This window comes from Oratosquilla oratoria, chromosome 18 (genome assembly GCF_046742065.1).
Source record: "Oratosquilla oratoria isolate Oo_2021 chromosome 18, ASM4674206v1, whole genome shotgun sequence".
NCBI lineage: Eukaryota > Metazoa > Arthropoda > Malacostraca > Stomatopoda > Squillidae > Oratosquilla > Oratosquilla oratoria.
Window position 1 is genome coordinate 5337914 of NC_134794.1, and position 26166 is coordinate 5364079.

The 26166-nt window shown below is 45.0% G+C and overlaps 1 protein-coding gene across 6 annotated transcripts in view; it reads left to right on the top strand.

Moving 5' to 3' along the window:
• LOC143035015 (uncharacterized) overlaps positions 1-25864 on the top strand; it is a 47917-nt gene extending 22053 nt beyond the window's left edge. For 2 of the 6 annotated variants that reach the window (XR_012967284.1, XR_012967283.1), the window contains exon 7: positions 17926-18920. Coding sequence is in view for 4 of the 6 variants with exons in the window: in XM_076201409.1 (XP_076057524.1) it covers positions 18082-18486 (405 nt within the window). In the remaining 2 variants the exon portion in view is untranslated. Of the gene's footprint in view, positions 1-17925; positions 18921-19588; positions 20735-24513 lie in introns of those variants that run through there. The other 4 variants (XM_076201412.1, XM_076201411.1, XM_076201413.1 and 1 more) reach the window with 4 other exon arrangements.
• The last annotated feature ends 302 nt before the right edge of the window (positions 25865-26166 follow it).

Sequence of the window (26166 nt, forward strand, 5' to 3'; positions counted from 1 at the left end):
TTTGTATTTACAGGGTGGGGGAAATTGCTCGTGGGGTAGTGGGAAAGTAAGGAAAGAGGAGAAGGGGAGGGATTGCTGGGAAAATGGAAGGTAATGAGGAAGTAGAGGACTTGGTCCAAACAGACCGCCGTAAAGTAAACAAACGACCACAAGACGAGCTGGAGGACGACGGAATGTCTAATAAGAATGTAAAGATTAGAAGTATAGATAGGAACAATACAGTAGAAAGTGATGAGAATATTTTCAAGGGATTTAAAGAGAGTGGGGGGGACACAAACCCCCCCCGACTGACAAGACTAGAGAAGAAGGTTGATAAGGTGATCGAGGACTTGGAGAGTAGGTTAGGTCATATGAACACCATTTTACAAAGGGTTGAAAGATTGGAAGAACTGGAAAAGGCGAATAAAAACTTAACTGATGAAATAGAAGACCTAAAAAGACAGTTAAGAGAGGTAAAGGTGGAGAATGAGGAATTGAAGAAGAATAGTAAAGAAAACAGAAACGATAGCTAAAGAAAGTAAAAATTGGAAGAAAACCCAAGAAGGAAATAAGGTTTCATTCACTGACATAGTCAAACAGCAATTGAAAGAACATACTGAAGACTCAGTTATTAAAGTGATGAGACAAAAGGAGAATATAGTAAGGGATTTAGCAGACAAGAAGAAATGTATAATTATATTAGGAATGGAAGAGAAACACAACACAGAACCACAAGAATCAAAGAGGAAAATGAAAAAGTAAGCCAATTACTAGAATCAGTTCAGGAAGATGAACCAGAAATTATGAAACAAATCGAAGAGAAATTTAGACTCGGAAAGTATAGCACAGACAAGACCAGACCAATTAAGATTAAATTCAAGTCACAAACAACAGCAGAGAATATCTTATCCAAAACAGGGAAACTAGCAACAAGTAAACAATACAAAAAGATATGGATAAAAAGAGAAATGAATAAAGAGGAAAGAGAGGAAGAAAAGCAGAAAAGACTGGAAGCTAAGGCAAAAAAACGAGAACAGAACGGAGTCAGAGAAAGAGAGATTCTATTGGAGAGTAGTGAACATGAAACTAAGGAAGTTCGACATACAAAAGAAAAACATAAGGGAAACAGAGAACACAATGGAAGTGGCAGAAAACTAAGAGTGTCTTACACAAATATAGATGGATTAATAACAGGATTGAATGAGCTGAATGATTATTTGAAAGAAAAAGAACCGGACATAATGGGAATTGTAGAAACAAAATTAAAAGGCCCACTACCACCCAACAGTGTAGGACATGATGCATACAATTATTGGATTAGAAACAGAGAGAAAAAGCAAGGGGGTGGAGTTATGTTCCTGACTAAGAAGGATATAAACGTGAAAGGTGTCATATATGGAAAGAATACAGTAGAGATGATTATGATAGAAGTGGAAGACAGAGATAAGAAGAGCAGAAAATTTGTGATCAATTATGTGCCTCCGAAAACAGCCTCATGGGAGGAGAGTGAATATAAAAGTATGTTAGAGGACACAAAGATAGCATTAACTAAAATAATGGAAGACGGAGGAAGAATAGTTATGATGGGCGACTTTAATTGCAAAGAAATCTGCTGGGAAGAAATGACAGTAAAGAGTGGTGATGACTCATGGGGAAATGCTCTACTTGAGATGATTACTGACCATACAATGACACAATGGATACAAGAGAACACGAGGTATAGAAATGAAGAAGAACCATCGAGGCTAGACTTAATAATTACATCTGAACCTAGAATAGTGGACAAGATTGAATATAAAACACCAATAGGTAAAAGTGACCACATATTGATTGAACTGGAACTTAATGAAGAAAAATATATGAAAAGAAATGAACAATATAGAAAAGGAAGAATGATGTATGAAAAAACAAACTTTGATAAAATAAGAGAATTCTTCCAACAAGAAAACTGGGAAGAAATATACAAAGAAGAAACATCAGTGGAAGAGAAATGGAATATTTTGACAAAAATTTACAAAAAAGGAGTGGAAAAGTATGTCCCAAGACAAAAACAAGAAAAAGAATATGTAAAATGCTGGTACAACAAAAGTTGTAGGGAGTTAAAAGACAAAAGAGACAAAGCCTGGAACAGATGGAAAAAAGACAGAAGACCTGAAAAATGGAAAATATATACTGGTTATAGAAATGAATATGTACAAAAGTGCAGAGAGGAAAAAAGAAAATATGAAAAAGATGTTATAGAAAAGTGTAAAGATCAACCAAAACTATTCTACAGATTTGTAAACAATAAACTGAAAAACAAACAAGACTTGGAGAAATTAAGACAAGGAGGAGTTGAATACACTGAGGAAATGGAAATGGCAGAAATTATGAACAAACATTTTAAATCAGTGTTTACAAGGGAAAATATACAACCTGAAGAGATTGAGTGGAAAGAAAAAGTCCCCCCTATGGAAGAAATAGAAGTAACAAAGAATGAAATATTGACACACTTGGGTAATTTTGATGTCAGAAAATCGCATGGACCAGATGAAATAGCAAACTGGATTCTGAAAGAATGCAGGAATGAACTGGCAGACAAAATACATAGCATAATAAGCAGTTCCTTAAAAGAAGGAAAAGTTCCAGAAGATTGGAAAAAAGCAAATATAGTACCTATTTATAAAGGAGGAAATAAAGAAGAACCTACCAACTATAGACCAGTCTCTCTAACAAGTACAATAGCAAAAATTTGTGAAAGAATTATCAAAAGTAGATGGGTAAAATACTTGGGAAAAAACAACGTACTAAATCCAAGGCAATTTGGATTCAGACAAGGACGATCATGCGTCACCAATTTAATATGTTTCTATTCAAGGCTAATAGATATAATACAAGAAAGAGATGGATGGGCTGATTGTGCATTTCTAGACCTAAAAAAAGCTTTTGACAAAGTACCACATAAGAAGTTGCTTAAGAAATTAGAATATGAAGGAGGAATACAAGGTAAATTGCTAAATTGGATGGAAGACTTTTTGCAAGACAGAAAAATGAGAGTAGTGATAAGAGATCAGCACTCAAAATGGAATGAAGTAATAAGCGGTGTCCCGCAGGGAACAGTTCTGGCCCCAATAATGTTTGCTATATATATTAATGATATGGATGAAGGAATTGAAAGCTATATGAGCTTCTTTGCAGATGATGCAAAACTACTGAAAAGAGTGAAAACTGAAGAAGATTGTGAATCACTACAGAGAGATCTAAATAAAGTACAAGAATGGAGTAGGAAGTGGGAGATGGAGTTCAATACAAAAAAGTGTAGTATAATGGAATTTGGAAAAAGCAAAAACAGAATAACAGGATCATATAATTTGGGAGAAGAAGGAATAAAAAAAGTAGAAAATGAGAAGGACCTGGGAGTCATTGTTATGATAATATGTCACCTGAGAAACATATAAATAAGATTTTTGGAGAAACTTATAATTTAATAAGAACAATCAAAGTGGCATTTACATACCTGGATGAAGAAATGGTGAGGAAAATCCTAATCACCCTGATAAGACCAAGATTGGAATATGCAGCAACGATATGGTCACCAAGTACAAAAAAATGTATAAAAAAACTTGAAAGAATACAAAGAGCAATCACAAAACTGGCACCAACACTCTCAAAACTATCATATGAAGAGAGACTACAAAAACTTAAACTACAGACACTAGAGCAAAGAAGAGAGAGAGGAGATTTGATAGCTATTTACAGAATCATGAAAGGCATAGAAATTACTGATAGAGAGAATCTGATAAAATGGGATGACAGAAATACAAGAGGACACGGAAAGAAAATAAAAAAAGACAGCTATAGAAGAGATTTGAAAAAGAACAGCTTTCCTCACAGAGTAATAGATAGTTGGAACAAGTTAGATGAGAAAGTGGTGTGTGCAAAAACAATACATGAATTTAAAAATAGTTTAGATAAAATGAGATATGAAGACGGGACCCCACGAGCATAGCTCCCCTTCCCGTAAAATACAACTAGGTAAATACAACTAGGTAAATACACACACACACACTCTATCTCTCTCATATTTTCATGATCAATGGAAAAGGTAAATAAAACAACATATCATTTTTATTATTTTTTTTTTTTTATTGTTCAAAATTGGTGGGGGTGGTGGTGGTGTTAGTGGTGGGCGGGGTGGTGGTTCGGCTTCCTCCTGCCCCCCATTGCCCAAGTACTTCCTGGAGTGGTGGGGTGGATTCTCTACCCTCAGGTAGGTGGTAATTTATCTTTGTAATGGTATTCCCAAGCTATATAAAAAAAAAGAATGATACATTAGAATCGTCCTAACAAACAAACAAAAAAAAACAGTGATATATACATTGTTTATTGTTATACAGCATATTGTTTATTTTCAACTAGGTAATGAAGTAAATACTTACAGAGAAATGACAAACAAACAAACAAAAAAAAACAGTGATATATACATTGTTTATTGTTATACAGCATATTGTTTATTTTCAACTAGGTAATGAAGTAAATACTTACAGAGAAATGAAACTCCAGCTCCATGTCTGGAAGAAGACGAGCTTCACTTTTCTCACCTCGAGATATCACGTTCATTATGTAAACACTTGTTGTCATGACTAATATCAATTAGCAGCAAAAGGTGTAATTGCAGATAAAAACGAGATGTCATTGGTTAGGCTTTATCGAAGTTAGTGATTGGCTAAGCTCAATTGTTTCCGCTCTAGTATTTCCATAATCAATTATTTTTTACTACCAAAGACTGCACTCATCCTTATGGATATTATATCAATGGCTTCGTTATTAGTTGTAGTAACATAACAAACAAAAAAATCATGAAAAACGACAATATATATATTGAGTTTTGAACGCTGAATAAATTGTCTACAAAGAAAATTTCAACTTGCCTTCTTTTTATCAGTCAATAATTCACAACTTTGTGAGTCAACATTCAAAGGTAAATGCATTTTTATTAGCAGAATTTTATGAGGATTCTCACAGTATTATCAGATTTTCAATTGAACAATTAGCACCCTGATTATAAGCGGAAACGTATAAGTTTTCCCTGAAACACATTCGTAATCGCGCGCCGGCCTCCCGTCCCGTATTGCTGGCCCGCGCACAGTTTGAATGCCCGGAGTGAAGTGGTTACATTTAACATTGGAAGTGCATATTTTGCCCCCCAATTAACTCGTTCCTTCCACCATCTTAGGGCGTCTTTCACTTGCAACTCGTTAGCCTGGTTGCCACAATCATTTTCTATGTGGGTCACTCCACACTGAACTGTATTAATGTGTTACTAGCAGAACCCGTGAAAATTTTCATGGGGTCTTGTGATGGTTTCTGTAAAACCTTACCATCACTGTGAAAGGGAAAAAAAAAACAGTTCTAAAATTCTGACGAGAAAAAAAATATATATATATACAATATTTACATTTGTTTAATTCAGTGAAAAAAAAAAAAAGTGAAATGGATCTATTATAAATTTACAACACTTCTCTATAAGTAATATTCCTTTGCTTTGGCCATGATTAAACTGGTATTATGAATTTACAACACATCTCTATAAACAATATTTCTAGTAAAGGTTATCCCTCTTCTTTGGCCATGATTAGAGTGGTTTTGATGAGTTGCTTTAACTTTTACACTTTCCATTGCCCTTGCCCTTGAAATGGCAACATAGAGCTGCCCATGAGTAAAGCATGGATGTTGTAATTAATGCCAACTTTGTTGAATGTTTGACCCTGAGCTTTATTGATCGTCATGGAATAGGACAAACTGGAAATTGGGTCCTATGAAGTATGAAAGGAATGTTTGCATCGCTTGGACTGAGTCTGATTCTTGGTATGAGCATGAGATCCACCTATTATTGCAGCTTCAATACTATGCTCGTTTAGCCGAAGTACCTCCAAGTGTGTTCCATTGCATAGGCCTTGTGTTATTGAGAGGTTTCTTAGCAGCATAATGATGGCTCCAATTTTTTAATTTAGGCGATGAGGTGGCATTCCGGAAGGTGCAAGAGAGTTGATCAATTCCAAGGGGTAGTTCATTGCTTCTGCTTCATTTTCAGATGTTACAGAATTTGTACTTAAGTATGTTTTGGTTTCACCAGGTAACATGGCCAAAATTTCTTCATTTATAGTTGAGCAATCAGAATTTTTAGATGGTATCACTCGAGGAGTTTTCATTTCTTCGTGTGTACAATGGTAAAATAAGTCACTTATAAGAGTTATTGCAAACACATGCCTCAGGGATGTCAATTGTATCTTCTGAGACGTTATCAAGAGTACTTTGGATCAATCCATTTCCAAGTTGAAGGAGCCACCTGGAAAACTCTTGATCATATTCATTTGCCCTCATATTTTGAGTCCGTTGTAGCTGATGAAATTCATCCCACATAGGAGAGCGCTTGAGGGAGACTTCCAGGACAGCAGTAGGTGGAGCTCTAGGAACAACTGGAAGTATTTGCCTAAAATCTCCTCCTAAGACAATAATTTTTCCACCCAACCTACTGTTGTTGCTCATAATATCTTTCAAGCAATTGTCAATAGCTTTCAGTGCATAGGCAGGTATCATTGACACTTCATCAATTATACATATACCAAGGCTTTTTGGTATATGTGTAATTGATGAAGCGTCAATGATACCTGCCTATGCACTGAAAGCTATTGACAATTGCTTCATCAATTATAAAAACTTTAATTTGCCTGAGAATGGTTGCTTGTTCTGAATTTGGAGCTACATTGCATACGCTTCTTTCACTCAGAGGGACTAGGAGTTTGAAAATGCTATGGAGGGTTTTGCCATTCTTCAAAAGCGTTGCTGCAATGCCAGTCCAAGCAGAAGTACATACAGTTAAATTGTTTGACACAAGATAACCGTGCATCATATTGAAGAGGAATGTTTTCCCGGAACCTCCAGGTGCATCCAAATAAAACAATCTATTATTGGGCTCTTCTCCTCTAACGATTGCTTCAGCTGCATGAACAATGCAATTAATTACATCCCTCTGTTCAGCATTTGATAAGTTAGCATTTACCACAAGATTTTCTTCATTATTCTCATTTCTTGGAGGCTCTCCCACTGGTTCAGGAAGACCAACCTTGATGCAGTTCATACAATTTTCCTTCAAGATATTATTGGCAAAATGAAGAGCCACATTTTCTGCAGTGGCATTGTCATGTCTTAGTAAGAGATCTTCAATCATAAACTTTTTGTTTTCATTCCACAGCTGTAGTGCTTTGATTGGTTCATTGAACATGCACATCATTGCAAACATGTTTAGCAGTTGTCTAGGCATTTGGTATGCTGCTGCTTCTGTCAATGATGCTTGTAGTTCGTTATCATCATCAAGAAGGCGTAATCGAACACATGCTTCTTTAAATGCTCCAAAAACTTCACCTTCAACAGTTCTCAGATCTCTGAAAGAAGTAGCTCCTGGAACGTGCAGAAGTAAAATCCTCAAGTAAAACTTCTCACCATTTCGTGGACTTGCTGAATACATTCTTGTGACAATGTTTTGAAAACATACTCTTCGAGTCCATGTTGTAGTCTGCTTGCTAAATACGTAATGTTCAGGGATATTAACATACAAATAGTTTCTAGTATGTTCATCAGTTTGGTTAATCTTAAACCAGGCAGTCAGATGTGTGTCACGGCCTTCTGCTCGTGCAGCTGCTCTCCTGGTCTGTAGTACACTTGCTGTTCATCAGGTAAATGCAGCGCAAGTCTGTACACTGTGTGGGACTGTCTGTGCATTTTGAATTCTGATGTCTCAAAAATGCTTCTGGTGGAGACACATACCTGCACGAAAGACAAGGTGGATGGACGGGGGTGAAGGGGGCTTTGGGGAAGAGGGGAATGTCTGTTGAGGAAGGACGGGAGAGGACAGAAGACAGGGGTGAATGGAGAATGTATATGGATGATGTTGTGATTGCATGAGGTGGAATGGGCGGGGGGATGGGGGGTGAGGTAGTATGTGTGAGCAAAATTTGATGCAGCCCGAAGGGATTTCTCCCCGTCCTCTCCTTTTATGCAATGGGGGGACGGAGAGGGGGGGGTCGCCGATTTAATGAAGCGGCCTTGCTGTGGATGTGCTGTGTCTTGTGACACTGCTTCTGACCCAGGGCAGTGGACAGGGTGCAGGGATGACCCGTCATTCAGGAGGTGCTAAGATAAGAGGGAGGGTGGAGGGGTGTGGAGTGTATTCAGGGATGGAATGGGTGGGAATGATTTTATGCCTTTTTCTTTTTGGCTACCCCCCTTGTAATGGGGAAAAAGCCTTGGTATATGTATGTATGTATGTACTAGTTTCCATTAGCTTGTTCATTGTTGACTGCATTGTCATACACATTTCCATTAGTTTGTTCATTTTTGGCTGTATTGTGAATGTTTACCTCCATCATTGCACAATTGTGCCCCTTATAAATATATTTAAAGATATATTTAACACTGTTAACTGAAGTGCATATTTCAACATTAATGTGCACGCAATATTTCCTAAACAGATATGTATTATAGGACACAAACTTTTTGTCTACTTCATATGTTCCAACTTGGACAGTTTCCCCATTATTTCGTCTTCTATGTAGAGGGTATCCTGAAAAATTAGTTATAGTTTCATCCTGGTATTGTTTTTGAAATTGTGACAACCTTCCACCTTAACATAGGCGTCTACAATGTATTGCTGAAATAATTTTCCCGCTCTGTGGATTGCACTGAAACCATTTCTAATAGCCAGCCGATATCCGTAAAATTCCTGCATTGTTACTTTATTTCGAGTCCTTGTTTGTAGATGTTCTACATGTGGCATAATGATGTGCCATCCAGGCTCGCCATTGGGGAAAAGTATAGGATATATCATTGGATCTAAATGGCATGACAGGTATGATATTCTGTGCTCAGCTTCTCCTATTGGATAAACCACAATATCACGATGTGCTGGGGGCGCCCCGTCATTACCGACAAATATGGCTGCCACCTTGTCGTCATTAGTTAGATTGTTGTACCCACTTGCATCGGGTCCAGCAATAAAGTGCATATTTACCTTTCTAGGAGTAACATTTTCAATTGCAGCTCTTTCTTGTTCTTGAATTTCAACAGTTCTCATGTTTTTGTATGGATTTATATAGGGATTGTCATTCAGTGCAAGGGATATTTGCTAGAAAACAGATAACCAACAATTAGAATTTTGATTGGCATTTACTCCTGCAAGATTTGCTTCATTTGTTTCAATTATATATAGTTGTCCATATTTTCTTTTATCTTCACAATTTGGGTGCAAATTTGTGGCATAATGGTATATTTGTCCTTGTAATCTGAAGCAGTATGGACCTCGTCCTGGTGGAGGCCTAATATTTGCACCAAAAGAGGCAAGGGCAAATGCTGAATTATAGTTGTTGTTGTTCCCTAGACTGTCTGAGCAGTCCCGTCTCCCCAAGGAATGCCACTGCCGAAACTGGGTTTTCCCACAAATCCTTTATAGAGTGTATGTTGTGTTGTTTGTGTGCATGATTGTGTATAATGCAGTCTTCCATTATGTGTTGTATGGTATGGGGTGAAGTGTTACATCTTGGGCAGCTGTTCACAATGCAGTCATCCAGCCTCTTCTGGTAGCTTAGAAGTGCTGGGTGGTGGCCGTACCGCAGACTGGCCAGGTGGACTCTGTCCTTTCGTGGGAGAGAGGATTCAGAAGGGTGTATCAGGGGGTCTGGCATGCAGCAGTGTGTTGTCTTTCAGTGTGTTAATGGAGCGGTGAGTGATATGATTATGAATATGTTTCCGGACGCTGGTATTTGGTGGTTGTGGAGGAAGAGAAGAGAGTATCTGTGCGTGATAAAGGTCTTTGGGTGTTGTTTTAATGTTTCTTGGTGTGTGTGGGTGTTCTGCTATGTAGTGTAGCGGGTGTGATGTGTTTGTGGTGGCTGCGGCAAGTGTTTGTGTGCCTCTCATGTCGAGGTGGTCCTTGACTTTGAGGATTTTTGTTTCATGGTGTAAATGGTCTGTAGGTGTTGTATTTGTGCAGCCTGTAATTGTTTTTTAGGGCTTTGTTTTGTATGATTTGAAGGGTGTTGTGGTGTGTCTCACTGAGATTAGGAGCCCATGCAGGACTCGCATAATTCACCACTGAGCGTATGCATTGTTTGTATATTGTTATATTAGTTTCTTTGTTTTGTCCAAATGTTGTTCCAGTGATTGACTTAAGTCTAGGTATGCATTTGTTTTTTATGTTTGTGATGTGTTGTTTGAAAGACATGGATGTATCGTATGTTACACCAAGAATTTTCGGTGTGTTTGTGTGTGGTATTAGAGTGTTGTTGATGTAGAGATGAGGTATATATTTGTGTTCTTTTGTCCAGTTGGTGAGAAGTGTCGCTGTAGATTTGGTTGGAGCTATTTTGAGTCTGTTTGTGATAAACCATGTGTTGAGTGTATCAAGGTATGGCTGGATTATTTCTGCAGCTTTGTCTGTGTTACGATGTGTGCATGTGATTGTTATGTCGTCTGCGTAGGAAGAGATTTGTATTTCTGAGGTGTCTGGTGTGGGTAAGTCATGCATGTATAGATTAAATAGTGTGGGGGATAGAACTGAGCCCTGTGGTACCCCATTCTTAATGTTTCTGATGTGCGATGATTGGCCATTATATGACACGTAAGGATTCCTACCTGCCAGATAATTGGCCAGCCATCTTTTGGTGTTATTGTGCATGTCTGTGTTATATATTTTATTTGTTAGGATGTGGCGGGGGATAGCATCAAAAGCTTTACTAATGTCTAATGTTATAAGAAGTGTTCTGTGGTGGGGTCATCTGAATTGATGCCATCCAAAATTCTTTGTGTGAGGTTTATCAGAAGAGTGTTTGTGGAGTGTAGTGGCCTAAAACCGTGTTGTGAGTCAGCAAGGGGAATATGTGGTGTGACAAGTTTAAGTATTAGGCGTTCAATGACTTTAGAGGGGGTGCAGAGAAGTGTGATTGGGTGGTGCGATGTAGGGATTGTTGGGTCTTTGTTCGGTTTTGGAATGGTGATTATTTTACCACGCTTCCAGATGTCCGGTATAGTGTTGTGTGAATAGCTGTAGTTTGCAATGTTTGTGAGTGCGTGCATACCTTGTGGTCCAATGTGTTTTAGGTGGATGTTGCTTATGTTATCAGGGCCACAGGCAGATGAGTGCTTGAGATTATGCATTATGTGTTTTGTCTGACTGTCTATGAAGGGTGTATAGTCTGAGTCTGTGGGAAAGTCTTTCTTACGTCGAATGGTACGTCGGTCGTCAGGGTGAGAAGTGAGATGGCTTGTCTGTGCAAATTGAATTATGAGTGCGTTTGCTTGTTGTCTGATTGAGGGTAGATTATCTGTTGTGATCATAGCTGCGTGTAGTGTTACTGTTGGATAATGTAATGTTATTGAGTGTTTTGTACAATTTGCTGGTGTTTGTTTTGTGATCAAGTGTATTGATAAAGTTTTGCCAATTTTGTGTTTTTTGTTCATGTATTTTATTGGCAATCACTTTTCTCCATTTTCTTTAACCATCTCCAATCCCTGACCCACTACCCTTGCATTTACCTCTCGCACCACCCCATCCATGTATAAGTTGAACAGCCAGGGCGACATAAAGCATCCTTGACGAAGTCCCACCTTTACCTCGAACCACTCACTCTCTCCATTTCTAATCCTGACACAAGCTCTACTACTCTCATAAAAACTCTTGACAGCTCCCAGAAGCTTTCCTCCTATCCCATATATCTGCATAACCTCCCACAGTGCCTTTCTATCTACCCTATCATAAGCCTTTTCCAGATCCATAAAAGCCCAAAAAACATCCTTCCCCTTTCCTATAGCTTTCTCACATATCTGTCTTACCACAAAGATCTGATCTACACAACCTCTACCCGTCCTAAATCCACACTGTTCCTCACCAATTACTCCTGTTCCTCTCCTAATCCTCTCAAGATCCTCCCATAAGCCTTCCCATACATACATACATATACCAAGGCTTTTTCCCCCTTACAAGGGGGGTAGCCAAAAAGAAAAAGGCATAAAATCATTCCCACCCATTCCATCCCTGAATACACTCCACACCCCTCCACCCTCCCTCTTATCTTAGCACCTCCTGAATGACGGGTCATCCCTGCACCTTGTCCACTGCCCTGGGTCAGAAGCAGTGTCGCAAGACACAGCACATCCACAGCAAGGCCGCTTCATTAAATCGGCGACCCCCCTCTCTCCGTCCCCCCATTACATAAAAGGAGAGGACGGGGAGAAATCCCTTCGGGCTGCGTCAAATTTTGCTCACACATACTACCTCACCCCCCATCCCCCCGCCCATTCCACCTCATGCTATCACATCATCATCCATGTACAACCATTCTCCATTCACCCCTGTCTTCTGTCCTCTCCCGTCCTTCCTCATCAGACATTCCCCTCTTCCCCAAAGCCCCCTTCACCCCATCCATCCACCTCATCCTAGGATGTCCCCTCATGTTCACTCCCTCCACTCTCCTCTCTCTCCTCTCCCCCCTTTCTCTCCCTCTCTGCTTTCTCCCCATCTCTCCTCCCTCCCTCTCCCCCTCTCCTCTCTCCGTCTCTCCCGCACTCTCCCCTCTCCCCCTTCTCCCCCCCAATCTCTCCTATCTCCCCCTTCCCCCACCCACTCTCTCCTCTCTCCGTCTCTCCCCCTCTCCCCCTCTCTGCTTTCTCCTCTTCTCTCCTTTCTCCCCCATCTCTCCTCCGTCTCTCCCCCTTCTCCCCATCTCTCCCCCTTCTCCCCATCTCTCCCCCTTCTCCCCATCTCTCCCCCCCCCGCTCCTCGATCCTCCCCCTCTCCTCTCTCCCCTCTCTCCTTTTCCCCTCTCTCCCCTCCCCTCTCTCCCCTCCCCCTCTCTCCCTCTTCCCCTCTCTCCCCTCCCCCTCTCTCCCTCTTCCCTCTCCCCCCTCTCTTTCCTCCCCCTGTCCTCTCCCCCCTCTCCCTTATCCCCTCTCTCCATTCTCCCCCTCTTTCTCCCCCTCCTCTTCCCCCTCTCTCCTCTCCCTCTTTCCTCTCTCCCCTCCTCGCTCCCCCTCTCTCCTCTCTCCCCCTCTCCCCTCTCTCCCCCTCTCCCCTCTCTACTCCCTCCCCCTCACTCCACTCTCTCCTTTCTCCCCCTCTCCTCTCTCCCCATCTCTCCTTCCTCCCCATCTCTCTCCTCTCTCCCCCTCTCCCTCTTCTCTCTCCTTTCTCTACCCCCATGTCTCTTCTCTCCCCCCTCTCCTCCCATGTCTCTTCTCTCCCCCTCTCCATTCTCCCCCCTCTCTCCTTTCTCCCCCATCTCCTTTCTCCCCCATCTCCTTTCTCCCCCTCTCTCCTTTCTCCCCCATCTCCTTTCTCCCCCATCTTTCTCCTCCCTCTCCTTTCTCCTCTCTCCCCATCTCCTTTCTCCTCCCTCTCCTTTTGCCTCTCTCCCCCTCTCTCTTCTCTCCCCCTCTCTCCTCTCCCCCCTCGTTTCTCCCCCCTCGTTTCTCCCCTTCTCTCCTTTCTCCTCACTACTCTCTCCTCCTCTCTCCTTTCTCCCCCTCTCTCCTCTCCACCTCCTCTCTCCCTCTCTCGTCCTCTATTCTCTTTCCCCCTCCTCTCTCGCCCTCTATTCTCTTTCCCCCTCCTCTCTCGCCCTCTATTCTCTTTCCCCCTCCTCTCTCCCCCTCTCTCCCCCCTCTCTCCTCCCCCTCTCCCTCTTCTCTCCCCCTCTCCCTCTTCTCTCCCCCTCTCCCTCTTCTCTCCCCCTCTCCCTCTTCTCTCCCCCTCTCTTCTCCCTCCTCTCTCCCCCTCTCTTCTCCCTCCTCTCTCCCCCTCTCTTCTCCCTCCTCTCTCCCCCTCTCTCCTTTCTCCCCCTCCTTTTTCCCCCCTCTCCTTTCTCCCCCTCTCTCCTTTTTCCCCCCTCTCCTTTCTCCCTCTCCTTTCTCCTCTCTCCCCCTCTCTCTTCTCTCCCCCTCTCCTCTCTCCCCCTCTCTCTTCTCTCCCCCTCTCCTCTCTCCCCCTCTCTCTTCTCTCCCCCTTTCTCTTCTCTCCCCCTTTCTCTTCTCTTCCCCTCTCCTCTCTCCCCCTCTCCTCTCTCCCCCTCTCTTTTCTCCCCCTCTCCCTCTTCTCTCCCCCTCTCCTCTCCTCTCTTCTCCCCCTCTCTCCTTTCTCCCCCTCTCTCCATTCTCCCCCTCTCTCCTTTCTCCCCCTCTCTCCATTCTCCCCCTTCTCTCCTTTCTCCTCAATACTCTCTTCTCTCCCCTCCTCTCTCCCCCTCTCTTCTCTTCTCTCTCCCCATCTCTCTTTCCTCCCCTCTCCTTCTCTCCCCCTCTCCTCTCTCCTTTCTCCTCCTCTCTCCATTCTCCCCCTATCTCCTTTCTCTCCCTCTCTCCATTCTCCCCCTTCTCCTCACTACTCCTCTCCCCCTCTCTTCTCTCCCTCTCTCCTCTTTCCCCTCTCCCCATCTCTTTCCTCCCCTCTCCCTCTTCTCTCCCCCTCTCCTTTCTCCCCCTCTCAATTCTCCCTCTATCTCCTTTCTCCCCCCTCTCTCCATTCTCCCCCTTCTCTCCTTTCTCCTCAATACTCTCTCCTCTCCCCCTCTCTTCTCTCGCTCTCTCCTCCCCCTCTCTCCCCTCTCTCCTGTCTCCCCCTCTCTCCTGTCTCCCCCTCTGTTCTCTCTCCCCATCTCTCTCCTCTCCCTCTTCTCTCTCCTCTCTCCCCATCTTCTCTCTCCTTTCTCCTCTTTCCCCCTCTCCTCTCTCCCCCTCTCTTCTCACCCCCTCTCTCCTCTCTCCCCCTCTCTTCTCACCCCCTCTCTCCTCTCCCCTCTCTTCTCTCCCCCTCTCTTTTCTCCCCCTCTTCTCTCCTCTCTCCCCTCTCCTCTCCTCTCTCCCCTCTCCTCTCCCCTCTCCTCTCCTCTCTCCCCTCTCCTCTCCCCCTCTCCTCTCCTCTCTCCCCTCTCCCCTCCTCTCCCTCCTCCCCTCTCTCCATTCTCCCCCGTCTCTCCTTTCTCCCCCTTCTCTCCCCACTCCTCCTCCCCTCCTCTCTCCTCACCTCCTCACTCTCCTCTCCCCATCTCTCCTCCCCTCTTCCGCCTCTCTCTCCTCTCCCCCTCCTCTCCCCCTCCATCCTCTCTCCCCTCTCCCTACTCTCCCTCCTCTCTCCTCCTCTCCCCCTCTCCTCTCCTTTCTCCCCCTCTCTCCATTCTCTCCCCTCTCTCCCTTCCCCCTCTCTCCTTCTCTCTCCCCCTCTCTCTCCTCTCCCCCTCTCTCTCTCACCCTCTTCTCTCCCCCTCTCTCTTCTCCCCCTCTCTCTTCTCTCCTCTCTCTCTCCCCCTCTCTCTCCTCTCCCCTCTCTCTCCCCCTCTCTCCTCTCTCCTTCCCCCCCTCTTCTCATCCCCCCTCTTTCTCTCCTCTCCCCTCTCTCTCCCCCTCTCCTCTCCCCCTCTTCTCTCTCCCCCCTCTTCTCTCTCCCCCCTCTTCTCTCTCCTCTCTCCTCTCTCCTCTCTCCCCCTCTTCTCTCTCCTCTCTCCCCCCTCTTCTCTCCTCTCCCCCCTCTTCTCTCCTCTCCCCCCTCTTCTCTCCTCTCCCCCCTCTTCTCTCCTCTCCCCCCTCTTCTCTCCTCTCCCCCCCTTCTTCTCTCCTCCTTCTCTCTTCCTCTCCTCTCCCCCTCTCTCTCTCTCCCACTTCTCTCTCCTCTCCCCCCTCTTCTCTGCTCTCCCCCCTTTTCTCTTCTCCTTTCTCCTCTCTTCTCTCTCCTTTCTCTTCCCCATCTCTCTTCTCTCTCCTTTCTCTACCCCATCTCTCTTCTTTCCCCCTCTCTCCTTTCTCTCCCCTCTCCTTTCTCTCCCCTCTCCTTTCTCCTCTCTCCTCTCCCCTCTCCAACTCTCTCTTTCCTCCCCCTCTCCCTCTTCTCTCTCCTTTCTCTTCCCCATCTCTCTTCTCTCTTCTCTCCCCCTCTCTCCTTTCTCTCCCCTCTCCCCTCTCCCCTTTCTCTCCCCTCTCCTTTCTCCTCTCTCCTATCCCCTTTCTCTCCCCTCTCCTTTCTCCTCTCTGCTTCTCTCCCTCCCCCTCTCCTCTCCCCTTCTCTCCCTCCCCCTCTCCTCTCTTCCCTCTCCTCTCTTCCCTCTCCTCTCTCCAAATCTCTTTCCTCCCCCTCTCCCTCTTCTCTCCTCTCCCCCCTCTCCCTCTTCTCTCATCTCCCCCCTCTCCCTCTTCTCTCCTCTCCCCCTATTCTCTCTCCTCTCTCCCCCTCTTCTCTCTTCTTTCTCCCCCCTCTTCTCTCCCCCTCTCTCCTTTCTCCTCTCCCCCTCTCCTCTCTTCCCTCTCCTCTCTCCAACTCTCTCTTTCCTCCCCCTCTCCCTCTTCTCTCTCCTTTCTCTTCCCCATCTCTCTTCTCTCCCCCTCTCTCCTTTCTCTCCCCTCTCCTCTCTCTCCCCTCTCCCCCTCTTCTCTCTCCAACTCTCTCTTTCCTCCCCCTCTCCCTCTTCTCTCCTCTCTTTCCTCCCCTCCTCTCTCCTCTTTCCTCCCCCTCTCGTCTCCCCTCCTCTCTCCCCCTCTCCTCTCTCCCTCTTTCTCTCCCCTCTACTCTCTCCCCCTTTCTCTCCCCTCTACTCTCCCTCCTCTCTTCTCTCCCTCCTCTCATCTCTCTCCCTCCTCTCCCTCCTCTCTCCCTCTCTCCCCTCTCTTCCTCTCCTTCTCTCTCCCTCCTCTCTCCCCATCCTCTTCCCTCCTCTCCCCTTCCCCTCTCTCCCTCCTCTCCTTTCCCCCTCTCTCCCTCCTCTCCTTTCCCCCTCTCTCCCTCCACTCCCCATCCCCCTCTCTCCCTCTTCTCTCCCCCCTCTCTTTCATCCCCCTCTCCCTCTTCTCTCCCTCCTCTCCCCTCCCCCTCTCTCCTCTCCCCTCCCCCTCTCTTCCTCCTTTCCCCTCCCCCTCTCTTCCTCCTTTCCCCTCCCCCTCTCTTCCTCCTTTCCCCTCCCCGTCTCTCCCTCCTTTCCCCTCCTCCTCTTCCCTCCCCCTCTCTCCCTCCTCTCCCCTCCCCCTCTCCTCTCCTCACCCCTTATCTCTCCTTTCTCCCCTCTCTCTCCTGTCTCCCCCTTTTCTCCTCTCCCCCTTTCCTCTTTCCCCCATCTCTCTCCTCTTCCCTCCTCTCCCCTTCCCCTCTCTCCCTCCTCTCCTTTCCCCCTCTCTCCCTCCACTCCCCATCCCCTCTTTCCCTCCTCTCCCCTCCCCCTCTCTCCTCTCCCCTCCCCCTCTCTTCCTCCTTTCCCCTCCCCGTCTCTCCCTCCTTTCCCCTCCCCCTCCCTCCTCCTCTTCCCTCCCCCTCTCTCCCTCCTCTTCCCTCCCCCTCTCCTCTCCTCACCCCTTCTCTCCTTTCTCCCCTCTCTCTCCTGTCTCCCCCTTTTCTCCTCTCCCCCTTTCCTCTTTCCCCCATCTCTCTCCTCTCTCCCTTCTCCCCACCTTTCTCCTCTCTCCCCCTTTATCTCCTCTCTCCCCCTCCCCCACCCCTCCCTGTCTCCCCACCCTTCCCTCTTCCTCTCCTCCACCCCCTTCCTCTCCCCCATCTCCTCACTCTCCCCCATCCCTTCACTCTCCCCCTCCCTTCCTCTCCCCCTCCCCCCCTTTCACTTCAAAATGTTTCAAAAGAGCTTTCCTGAGCTAAGAAAGGAAAAATGACCTTCTCTTTCTTTCTCTCCAGGTATTTATTGATGGCACTTTGGAGGAGCCCTGCACTGCCTATTGTGCATGCGGAGGTTCCTCTCCATTTCAGGTTGTGTAGGGGTGGGATTGGGGCTGGGGCGAAGACTCTAAGAACGGTTTGGAGTTTGCATGTCCAGGTTCCTTTCCATTTCAGGTTCTGTGGGATGGGAGCTGGGGCAGAGACTCCAAGAATGGTTTGGAGACTCCAAGAACAGTTTGGAGTTTGAATGTACAGGTTCCTCTCCATTTCAGGTTCTGTGGGATTGGGGCTGGGGCAGAGAACTCCAAGAACTGTTTGGAGTCAACAGAATGTGGCAAGTGGCCCTTGGTAAATGGAGACCTTAAGCCACGTCCACACGGTCGAGCTGTGCCTGGCAGGGCAAAGTCTGCAGTCTATGCCCGCGTAAGATGTCCACACAGCTGTCTGTGGTGGTTGGAGGGCAGTCGGACGCCAGCAGTTGTTGTGAGCGAGTGGTTCATTACGGTAAGATCACCATGGTGCGCTCCATACTTCGAAAGAAGATAGCACTATATTCTATCATAATTGGTGCCTGCATTAAAAAGAAAAACAAGAGACCACAGAGACGTGTCTGGTGCCGGGAGTGGTTGCAGAGACGTGAAAGAATGGGTAGCTCTGTGACAATCCTACGTGAATTGCATGAGGAAAATGAAACTTTGTTCCGCAATTACGTGCGGATGGACATAAACAGTTTTTATATTCTTGTATCGAAAGTGGAGAGCTATATTCAGAGGCAAGAGACAAATATGAGGCAAAGCATTACACCAGCAGCACGTTTGTCTCTATTTCTGTAATCAAAACACCTTACATTCCACAGACATTCATGTGATTTATATATATCAATCGAAGTTATAGTGTCTTGTCGTGACCAATATGCACTAGCACTCGGTGTGGACATGGTGTACTAATAACGTGGTAGTCAGTGGATCTGTCTACACCTTACCTCGTGCGTTTGGCAGTGACGGAAGACCTCCATCCACTGCCCTCTATTGGCGCCGGGAGCGGACAGTTTGATGGTTTGCCCGCTGAAACTGCTCGTACAAGGGCAAAGCCTTCGTGCCCGACGGACACTGCTCGACCGTGTGGACGTGGCTTAAGGAAATAAAAAGATAGTAGTGTATAAAAGAGGGCTTTTGCCATTGGGCGATTGAGCGAGCGATTAATTGGCAGTCTGTACTGAGCGGGTTTGCTAACTTTGCTCGCACCTCACCTCGTACGTTTGGCAGCGATGTCAGCCCTCCATCCAAATGGTGCCGGGAACGGACAGTTTGATGGTTTGCCCGATGAAATTGCCCGTTGTCGAGCAAAGCCCTCGTGCCCGGCGGGCAGTGCTCGACCGTGTGGACGTGGCTTTACAGTACACAAGAGATGTGAGGGATGACTCGTCATCCAGGAGGAGCCAAGATAAGAGGGAGGGAGGTGGGGTGGATGGGAGTAGAGTATGTGGGGATGGAATAGGCGGGTGTGGTTTCTATGCCTTTGTATTTTGGCTACCTCCCTTGTGTGGGGGAACAAGCCTTATCCTGTGGCTCGCTTCCAGTACACCCCATAATGGCTTGGAAAGCATGTTTAGAACCTAAAACAGCTACATTGGTAATGAAAACATGAAGATAAAGCATATTGTTAATTTATTTTATTCTACATAATAGTATAGTACCCATAACATTATTATTTTCCTCTATCTTTTCAAGCAGAACTCCCTCAGGGTTAAGGCTAAGGCTTCAAACCCCCCCTTTTTTTTCCCAAACAGGTTCCTGGTTTTGCAGGTAGAAATTGTCTGTTGGCTAACTGGCTGTCGGTGGACATACGGTTTCTATTCTTGAAATAATTCCATAGGAACATTTTTTTCAGGCTGATCAGACATATGTTATAATAGTTTATTAATTTTATTTTCAGGCAGCTGCAGAACGCCAAATAATCCTACTCTTAGAAATGGTGAATGCATGGGCCCTGGAGAACACACGATTGCTAAATGCAATTCAGCGGTCTGGTGACAGGCAAGCTACAAGTGAAGAAGATATAGAAGAGATTGGGGGTGAATCTGCCCTTGACATCCCTTCCACAAATTGTAGATCTGGAAGAGAGGCTGAAAGACGAGGCCTTCAAGCGAAATCTAGTGAGTGAGCTTTGCTGAAATTCTTACCTGTGCAATTGCATGACCAGAGATGCAAGATTTTATCAAACACACATTTAATTGTAGAGAATGTCTACATTTCCACATCCCAAATTAGTTTTGTTAAGTACCTGTCAAGGTGTGTCAGACAGAGTTTGTTCCGTGCCTGTCAAATGTTTTTTTTCTCTCGTCTCTGACATGCAATGACCGTTGTAAAAATTGCAGTGTACATGCCAACATGTGGGACAGTAACCAAAATGTGCCTTTCAAAGTCAGTTTTGTGCCTGATATAGTCCTTGACCATGTTGACAGGTGCCTTAATTAAGGCTTGCATTTCTGAATGTACTTCACATCACATTTTGTTATTACATTCCTACACTTTTGTTAAGTAAAGAAATTGCATTAGTATTTAGGTATTATTAGGTATTAGTATTTAGGTTCACAGTAGACATGACTTTCAATGTCCCAATTTTTCTAATGCAGTGTTGTCGTAGGCAATAAAAAAAGCCTTATTTTTATAAGTGATGCTTACATCGTTAATGCTGATACGAATAAATGATGACACTTTTATACTACGACTGTCCCTCCGTTATGCTGTCCCCCAACCCCTTGTTGCTGTCCTGTACCATTTCTCTGAGTATTCTCTTTCTGATTGGGGGAATTCCCTGTGGTGGGGGAAAAGAATACTGCCACCAAGTTTTCCCACTTGGATCGTAAGAGGCGAGAAGAAAGGGACGGGGAGAGGGACTAGGCATCCTTCTCCCTGTAGCCCCAAGGGGCAAATTCCTAAAAATCAAAGGAAAGGCATAAGGGGTGCTGGAGGGCCTCAGGCCAGCACCCTAAGGTTTGGGTCTTTTAATGTGCGTGGATGTGGTACAGATGAGAGTAAAAGGGAAGAGATAGGTAGTATGTTTGTGAGAAGAAAGTTGGATGTGTTGGCTTTGAGTGAAACTAAGTTGAAAGGGAAGGGTGAGTGTAAGTTTGGGAGTGTAAGTGGGAGGTTAGTTTGAGTGAAGAGAGGGCGAGGGAGGGAAGGGGTGGCTATTCTAGTAAGTGAGGAGATAGGTAAAGGGGTAGTGGAGTGGAAGGAGGTTTCCTCAAGGATAATGTGGATGAAGGTGAAACTGGGAAAGGAGATGTGGGTCTTTGTAAGTGCATATGGGCCGGGCAGTGAGAAGAACATGGAAGAAAGGGAGGCCTTTTGGATAGATTTAAATGAGTGCATAGAGGGTTTAGGAAGAAATGTCAATGTAATAGTACTGGGAGACCTTAATGCTAGGCTGGGAAATGGTCCAATCGATGGAGTGGTTGGGAAGTGTGGAGTTCCAGGAAAGAATCGTAGTGGAGAGTTGATGGTGGAAATGTGTCTAGAAAGAGAGTTGATGATAGCAAATACAGTGTTTCGGAAGAAAGTCAAGCATAAGTACACATGGGAGAGGGTGGTGGAGGGAAGGGTGGTAGATAGAGCGCTAATGGATTATGTAGTGGTAAATAGGATTATGATAGGAAGAGATAAGGATGTACATGTGCTAAGGGGAGAGGGTGGGGGAATATCAGATCATTTTTTGGTGGAAGGTAAGCTGAGAGTGGAGGATAGATGGAGAAGGAGGAAAGGGACAAAAGGTAGGGAGGTTCTTAGAGTGAACTCCTTGAATGAAAAGGAAAAGGAGAAGGAGTGCGAAAAGAAGCTGAAGGAGGAGTGGGAGGGAGTAAAGGATAGAGCAGAGATGGGTGTGGAGGAGGAATGGGGATGGTTCAAGGAGGGAGTCTTAAAGTGTGCAAGGATGGTGTGTGGAACAAGAAGGACAGGGGGAAATAGAAGAAAGGGTAGTGAATGGTGGGATGAGGAAACAAAGAAGGCTGTAGAAGAGAAGAAGCGAGCATTCACAGATTGGTTACAAAAGAGGACAGGGGAGTCATACGAGACGTGAAAAGAAAAGAGAAGTAAAGCAAAAGGTAAAGGAGGCAAAGAGGAGAGCAGATGTGAAATGGGGTAGGAGTATGACAGAAAATTTTGAAAGTAATAAAAAGATGTTTTGGAAAGAAATTAAGAGAGGAAGAGGAGGCGAATCAAGTAGGGAAGAAAAGGTAAAAGGTACAGATGGAGAGTTGATAATGGAAGAGATGGCAGTGAGGGGAAGATGGGCAGAATATTTTAGGGAGTTGCTGAATGTGAAGGAGGATAGGGAAGGAAAGATAGCTGCAGTGGGAAATGCGAAGAAAATGAGAGTGATGAGTGAGGAGAATGGAGGAAGGATGAGGTGAAGGCAGCTGTAAAGATGATGAAAGCAGGTAAGGCACCTGGTCTGGATGGATGTCATGCAGAATGTCTGAAAAAGGGAGGTGCAGTGATGGTGGACTGGTTGGTGAGGTTATTTAATGTTTGCTGGAGAGAGGGTAGAGTACCGGAGGACTGGAGTAGTGCCTGTATAGTTCCTCTTTACAAGGGAAAAGGGGACAAGTGTGAATGTAGTAATTTCAGAGGGATTAGCCTGTTGAGTGTAGTAGGGAAGGCTTATGGGAGGATCTTAATTGAGAGGATTAGGAGAGGAACAGAGGGAGTAATTGGTGAGGAACAGTGTGGATTTAGGACGGGTAGAGGTTGTGTAGATCAGATCTTTGTGGTAAGACAGATATGTGAGAAAGCTATAGGAAAGGGGAAGGATGTTTTTTGGGCTTTCATGGATCTGGAAAAGGCTTATGATAGGGTAGACAGAAAGGCACTGTGGGAGGTTATGCAGATTTATGGGATAGGAGGAAAGCTTTTGGGAGCTGTCAAGAGTTTTTATGAGAGTAGTAGAGCATGCATTAGGATTAGAAATGGAGAGAGTGAGTGGTTTGAAGTAAAGGTGGGACTTCGTCAAGGATGCGTTATGTCGCCCTGGCTGTTCAACTTATACATGGATGGGGTGGTGCGAGAGGTGAATGCTAGGGTAGTGAGTCAGGGATTGGAGATGGAGAAAATGGAGAAAAGTGGGAGGTGAGCCAGCTGTTGTTTGCGGACGACACTGCGCTTGTGGCAGGGTCAGAGGAGGGATTGAGGAAGCTGGTGGCAGAGTTTGGGAGAGTATGTGATAGAATAAAGATAAATGTGGGTAAAAGTAAGGTGATGAGATGTACAAGGGGTGAAAGTGGCAGTAGACTGGAAGTGAACATTAAGGGAGAGCGACTGGAGGAAGTGGATAGTTTTAGATACTTGGGTGCAAGTGTAGCAGGAAAAGGTGGAGTGAAGGTGGAGGTAGAATGTAGATTGAGAGAAGCGAGTAAATGCCTTGGTGGTTTAAAGAGTGTAATGAGGAATAGACATTTGGGAATGGATGCGAAGAGGAGACTGTATGAAGGAGTGATTGTGCCAACAGCACTGTATGGGGCAGAAACGTGGAACATAAGAAGAGAGAAGGAGTTTGAATGTGTTTGAGATGAGGTGTCTGAGAAGTATGGTGGGGGTTACTAGGCTAGATAGAGTGAGAAATGAGGAGGTGAGGAGGAGAACAGGGGTGAAAAAGGATTTGGGAGATAGGGTTGATGAAAGAATATTAGGATGGTTTGGACACATGGAAAGAATGAGTGAAGAAAGACTAGTAAAAGAGGTATGGAAGGCAGATGTGGAGGGAGTGAACATGAGGGGACATCCTTGGATGAGGTGGATGGATGGGGTGAAGGGGGCTTTGGGGAAGAGGGGAATGTCTGTTGAGGAAGGAAGGGAGAGGACGGAAGACAGAGGTGAGTGGAGAATGGTTGTATATGGATGATGTTGTGACTGCATGAGGATGAATGGGCGGGGAAGTGGGGGTGGGGTAGTATGTGTGAGTAAATTTTGACGCAGCCCGAAGGGATTTCTCCCCGTCCTCGCCTTATATGCAAAGGGGGACGGAGAGGGGGGGTCGCCGATTAAATGAAGCGGCTTCGCTGTGGATGTACTGTGTCTTGCGACACTGCTTCTGACCCAGGGCGGTGGGCAGGGTGCAGGGATGACCCGTCATCCAGGAGGTGCTCAGATGAGAGGAAGGGTGGGAGGGGTGTGGAGTGTATTTAGGGATGAAATGGGTGGGAGTGTTTTTATGCCTTTCCCTTTTTGGCTACCTCCCTTGGAAGGGGGAAAAAGCCTTGGTATATGTATGTATGTATGTACAAACCTGAGCATCCTTGGAACCAAAGCAGCGAAGAGGATGCTAAAGCTTGCTCTCCAATTTAACTGGATGGGAAGGGGGGAAAAGTCAAGTTTCAAGGTTCCACTTTTTCCTACATGTCCTATTAGCTGTGAATATTCTTTTCATGTACAGAGCCTGTGCAGACGACATCATCCATTGTTACTCCTGTATTTGGATGACATTTGCTGGGTGGCACAACAAGTAACTTGTTGCCATAAATGCTTCGTACTGGTTAGGCTGTCAACTCTAAACCCTAGACTTGAAAATTTATGCAAAATGTGTGAATCTTGAAAATATTCTCACTCCACAAAATGCTCACATTGAAATTTTTTTTTTACCTGTAATTACCATTTCTCAGGCCAAGCATTGGTGGTCTAAATTCACAACATTACTGTACAGTAAGTCCTATTGGTGATTTTACCATGCCTTTTCAGTGTATACAGCCTAGTCATTGCTAGTTCATGTACCGTAGTTGCAAAATAACATGTTCTGGTCATGTTGGCAAATACCTTTAGATAAAATATTATGGACTACACGTATTCATTGGTTTATTTCAGGAGTTATACCAAAAAAAAAAATCCACATCTTTTGCCACAGCTGATGAGGTGGAGACAGTAATAAAGGATTGGCTGCATTATGCGGGCAACTGTTCTGGAGGAAGAGAGGCTAAACTGCGTGAACGGGAGGAAGAAAGACAGAAAAAAAGAGAAAAAGGAAAGGAAGGCAGGAAAAAAGACTGCGGGAACTGGAGAATGCTGCCGTGGTTGGTAGAGAATGGTAACAGTGAGCACCTTGGCACAGATATAGTAAGTGTAGTTACATGGACATATCCTGCCCACCATTTCAAATGTCCCAGAGTCGACTGCATGGGTAATGGTTATGCTGAACAGTACAGCATGCATGAAATCTGACTCAGTCTCCAGTTTCAGAGGACATGAACTTGACTTCTTTCAAAAATTAGTTGTTACTAGGCATCCAAAGCATATTTTTGGAAAAGAAATGTTTCAATTTTGAAAGGTTAGGTTAGATGTTTTTTGTATATTCTATTAGGAGAGGAGAGGAACAGAAGGAGTAATTGGTGAGGAACAGTGTGGATTTAGGACAGGTAGAGGTTGTGTAGATCAAATCTTTGTGGTAAGACAGATATGTGAGAAAGCTATAGGAAAGGGGAAGAATGTTTTTTGGGCTTTTATGGATCTGGAAAAGGCTTATGATAGGGTAGACAGAAAGGCACTGTGGGAGGTTATGCAGATTTATGGGATAGGAGGAAAGCTTCTGGGAGCTGTCAAGAGTTTTTATGAGAGTAGTAGAGCTTGTGTCAGGATTAGAAATGGAGAGAGTGAGTGGTTTGAAGTAAAGGTGGGACTTCGTCAAGGATGCGTTATGTCGCCCTGGCTGTTCAACTTATACATGGATGGGGTGGTGCAAGAGGTGAATGCTAGGGTAGTGGGTCAGGGATTGGAGATGGTTAAAGAAAATGGAGAAAAGTGGGAGGTGAGCCAGCTGTTGTTTGCGGACGACACTGCGCTTGTGGCAGGGTCAGAGGAGGGATTGAGGAAGCTGGTGGCAGAGTTTGGGAGAGTATGTGATAGAAGAAAGCTAAAGATAAATGTGGGTAAAAGTAAGGTGATGAGATGTACAAGGGGTGAAAGTGGCAGTAGACTGGAAGTGAACATTAAGGGAGAGCGACTGGAGGAAGTGGATAGTTTTAGATACTTGGGTGCAAGTGTAGCAGGAAAAGGTGGAGGTAGAATGTAGATTGAGAGAAGCGAGTAAATGCCTTGGTGGATTAAAGAGTGTAATGAGGAATAGACATTTGGGAATGGATGCAAAGAGGAGACTGTATGAAGGAGTGATTGTGCCAACAGCACTGTATGGGGCAGAAACGTGGAACATAAGAGAAGAAGAGATGAGGTGTCTGAGAAGTATGGTGGGGGTTACTAGGCTGGATAGAGTGAGAAATGAGGAGGAGTACAGGGGTGAAAAAGGATTTGGGAGATAGGGTTGATGAAAGAATATTAGGATGGTTTGGACACATGGAAAGAATGAGTGAAGAAAGACTAGTAAAAGAGGTATGGAAGGCAGATGTGGAGGGAGTGAGGCAAATGCAAAGGAAATTCTGTTAACACAAGGAGGGGTTGACAGCTCTCCCGAGGGCAGTTTTAAGGAAGTGATGGGGACTGAGTGATCACTCCCTATAAATGTAAAAG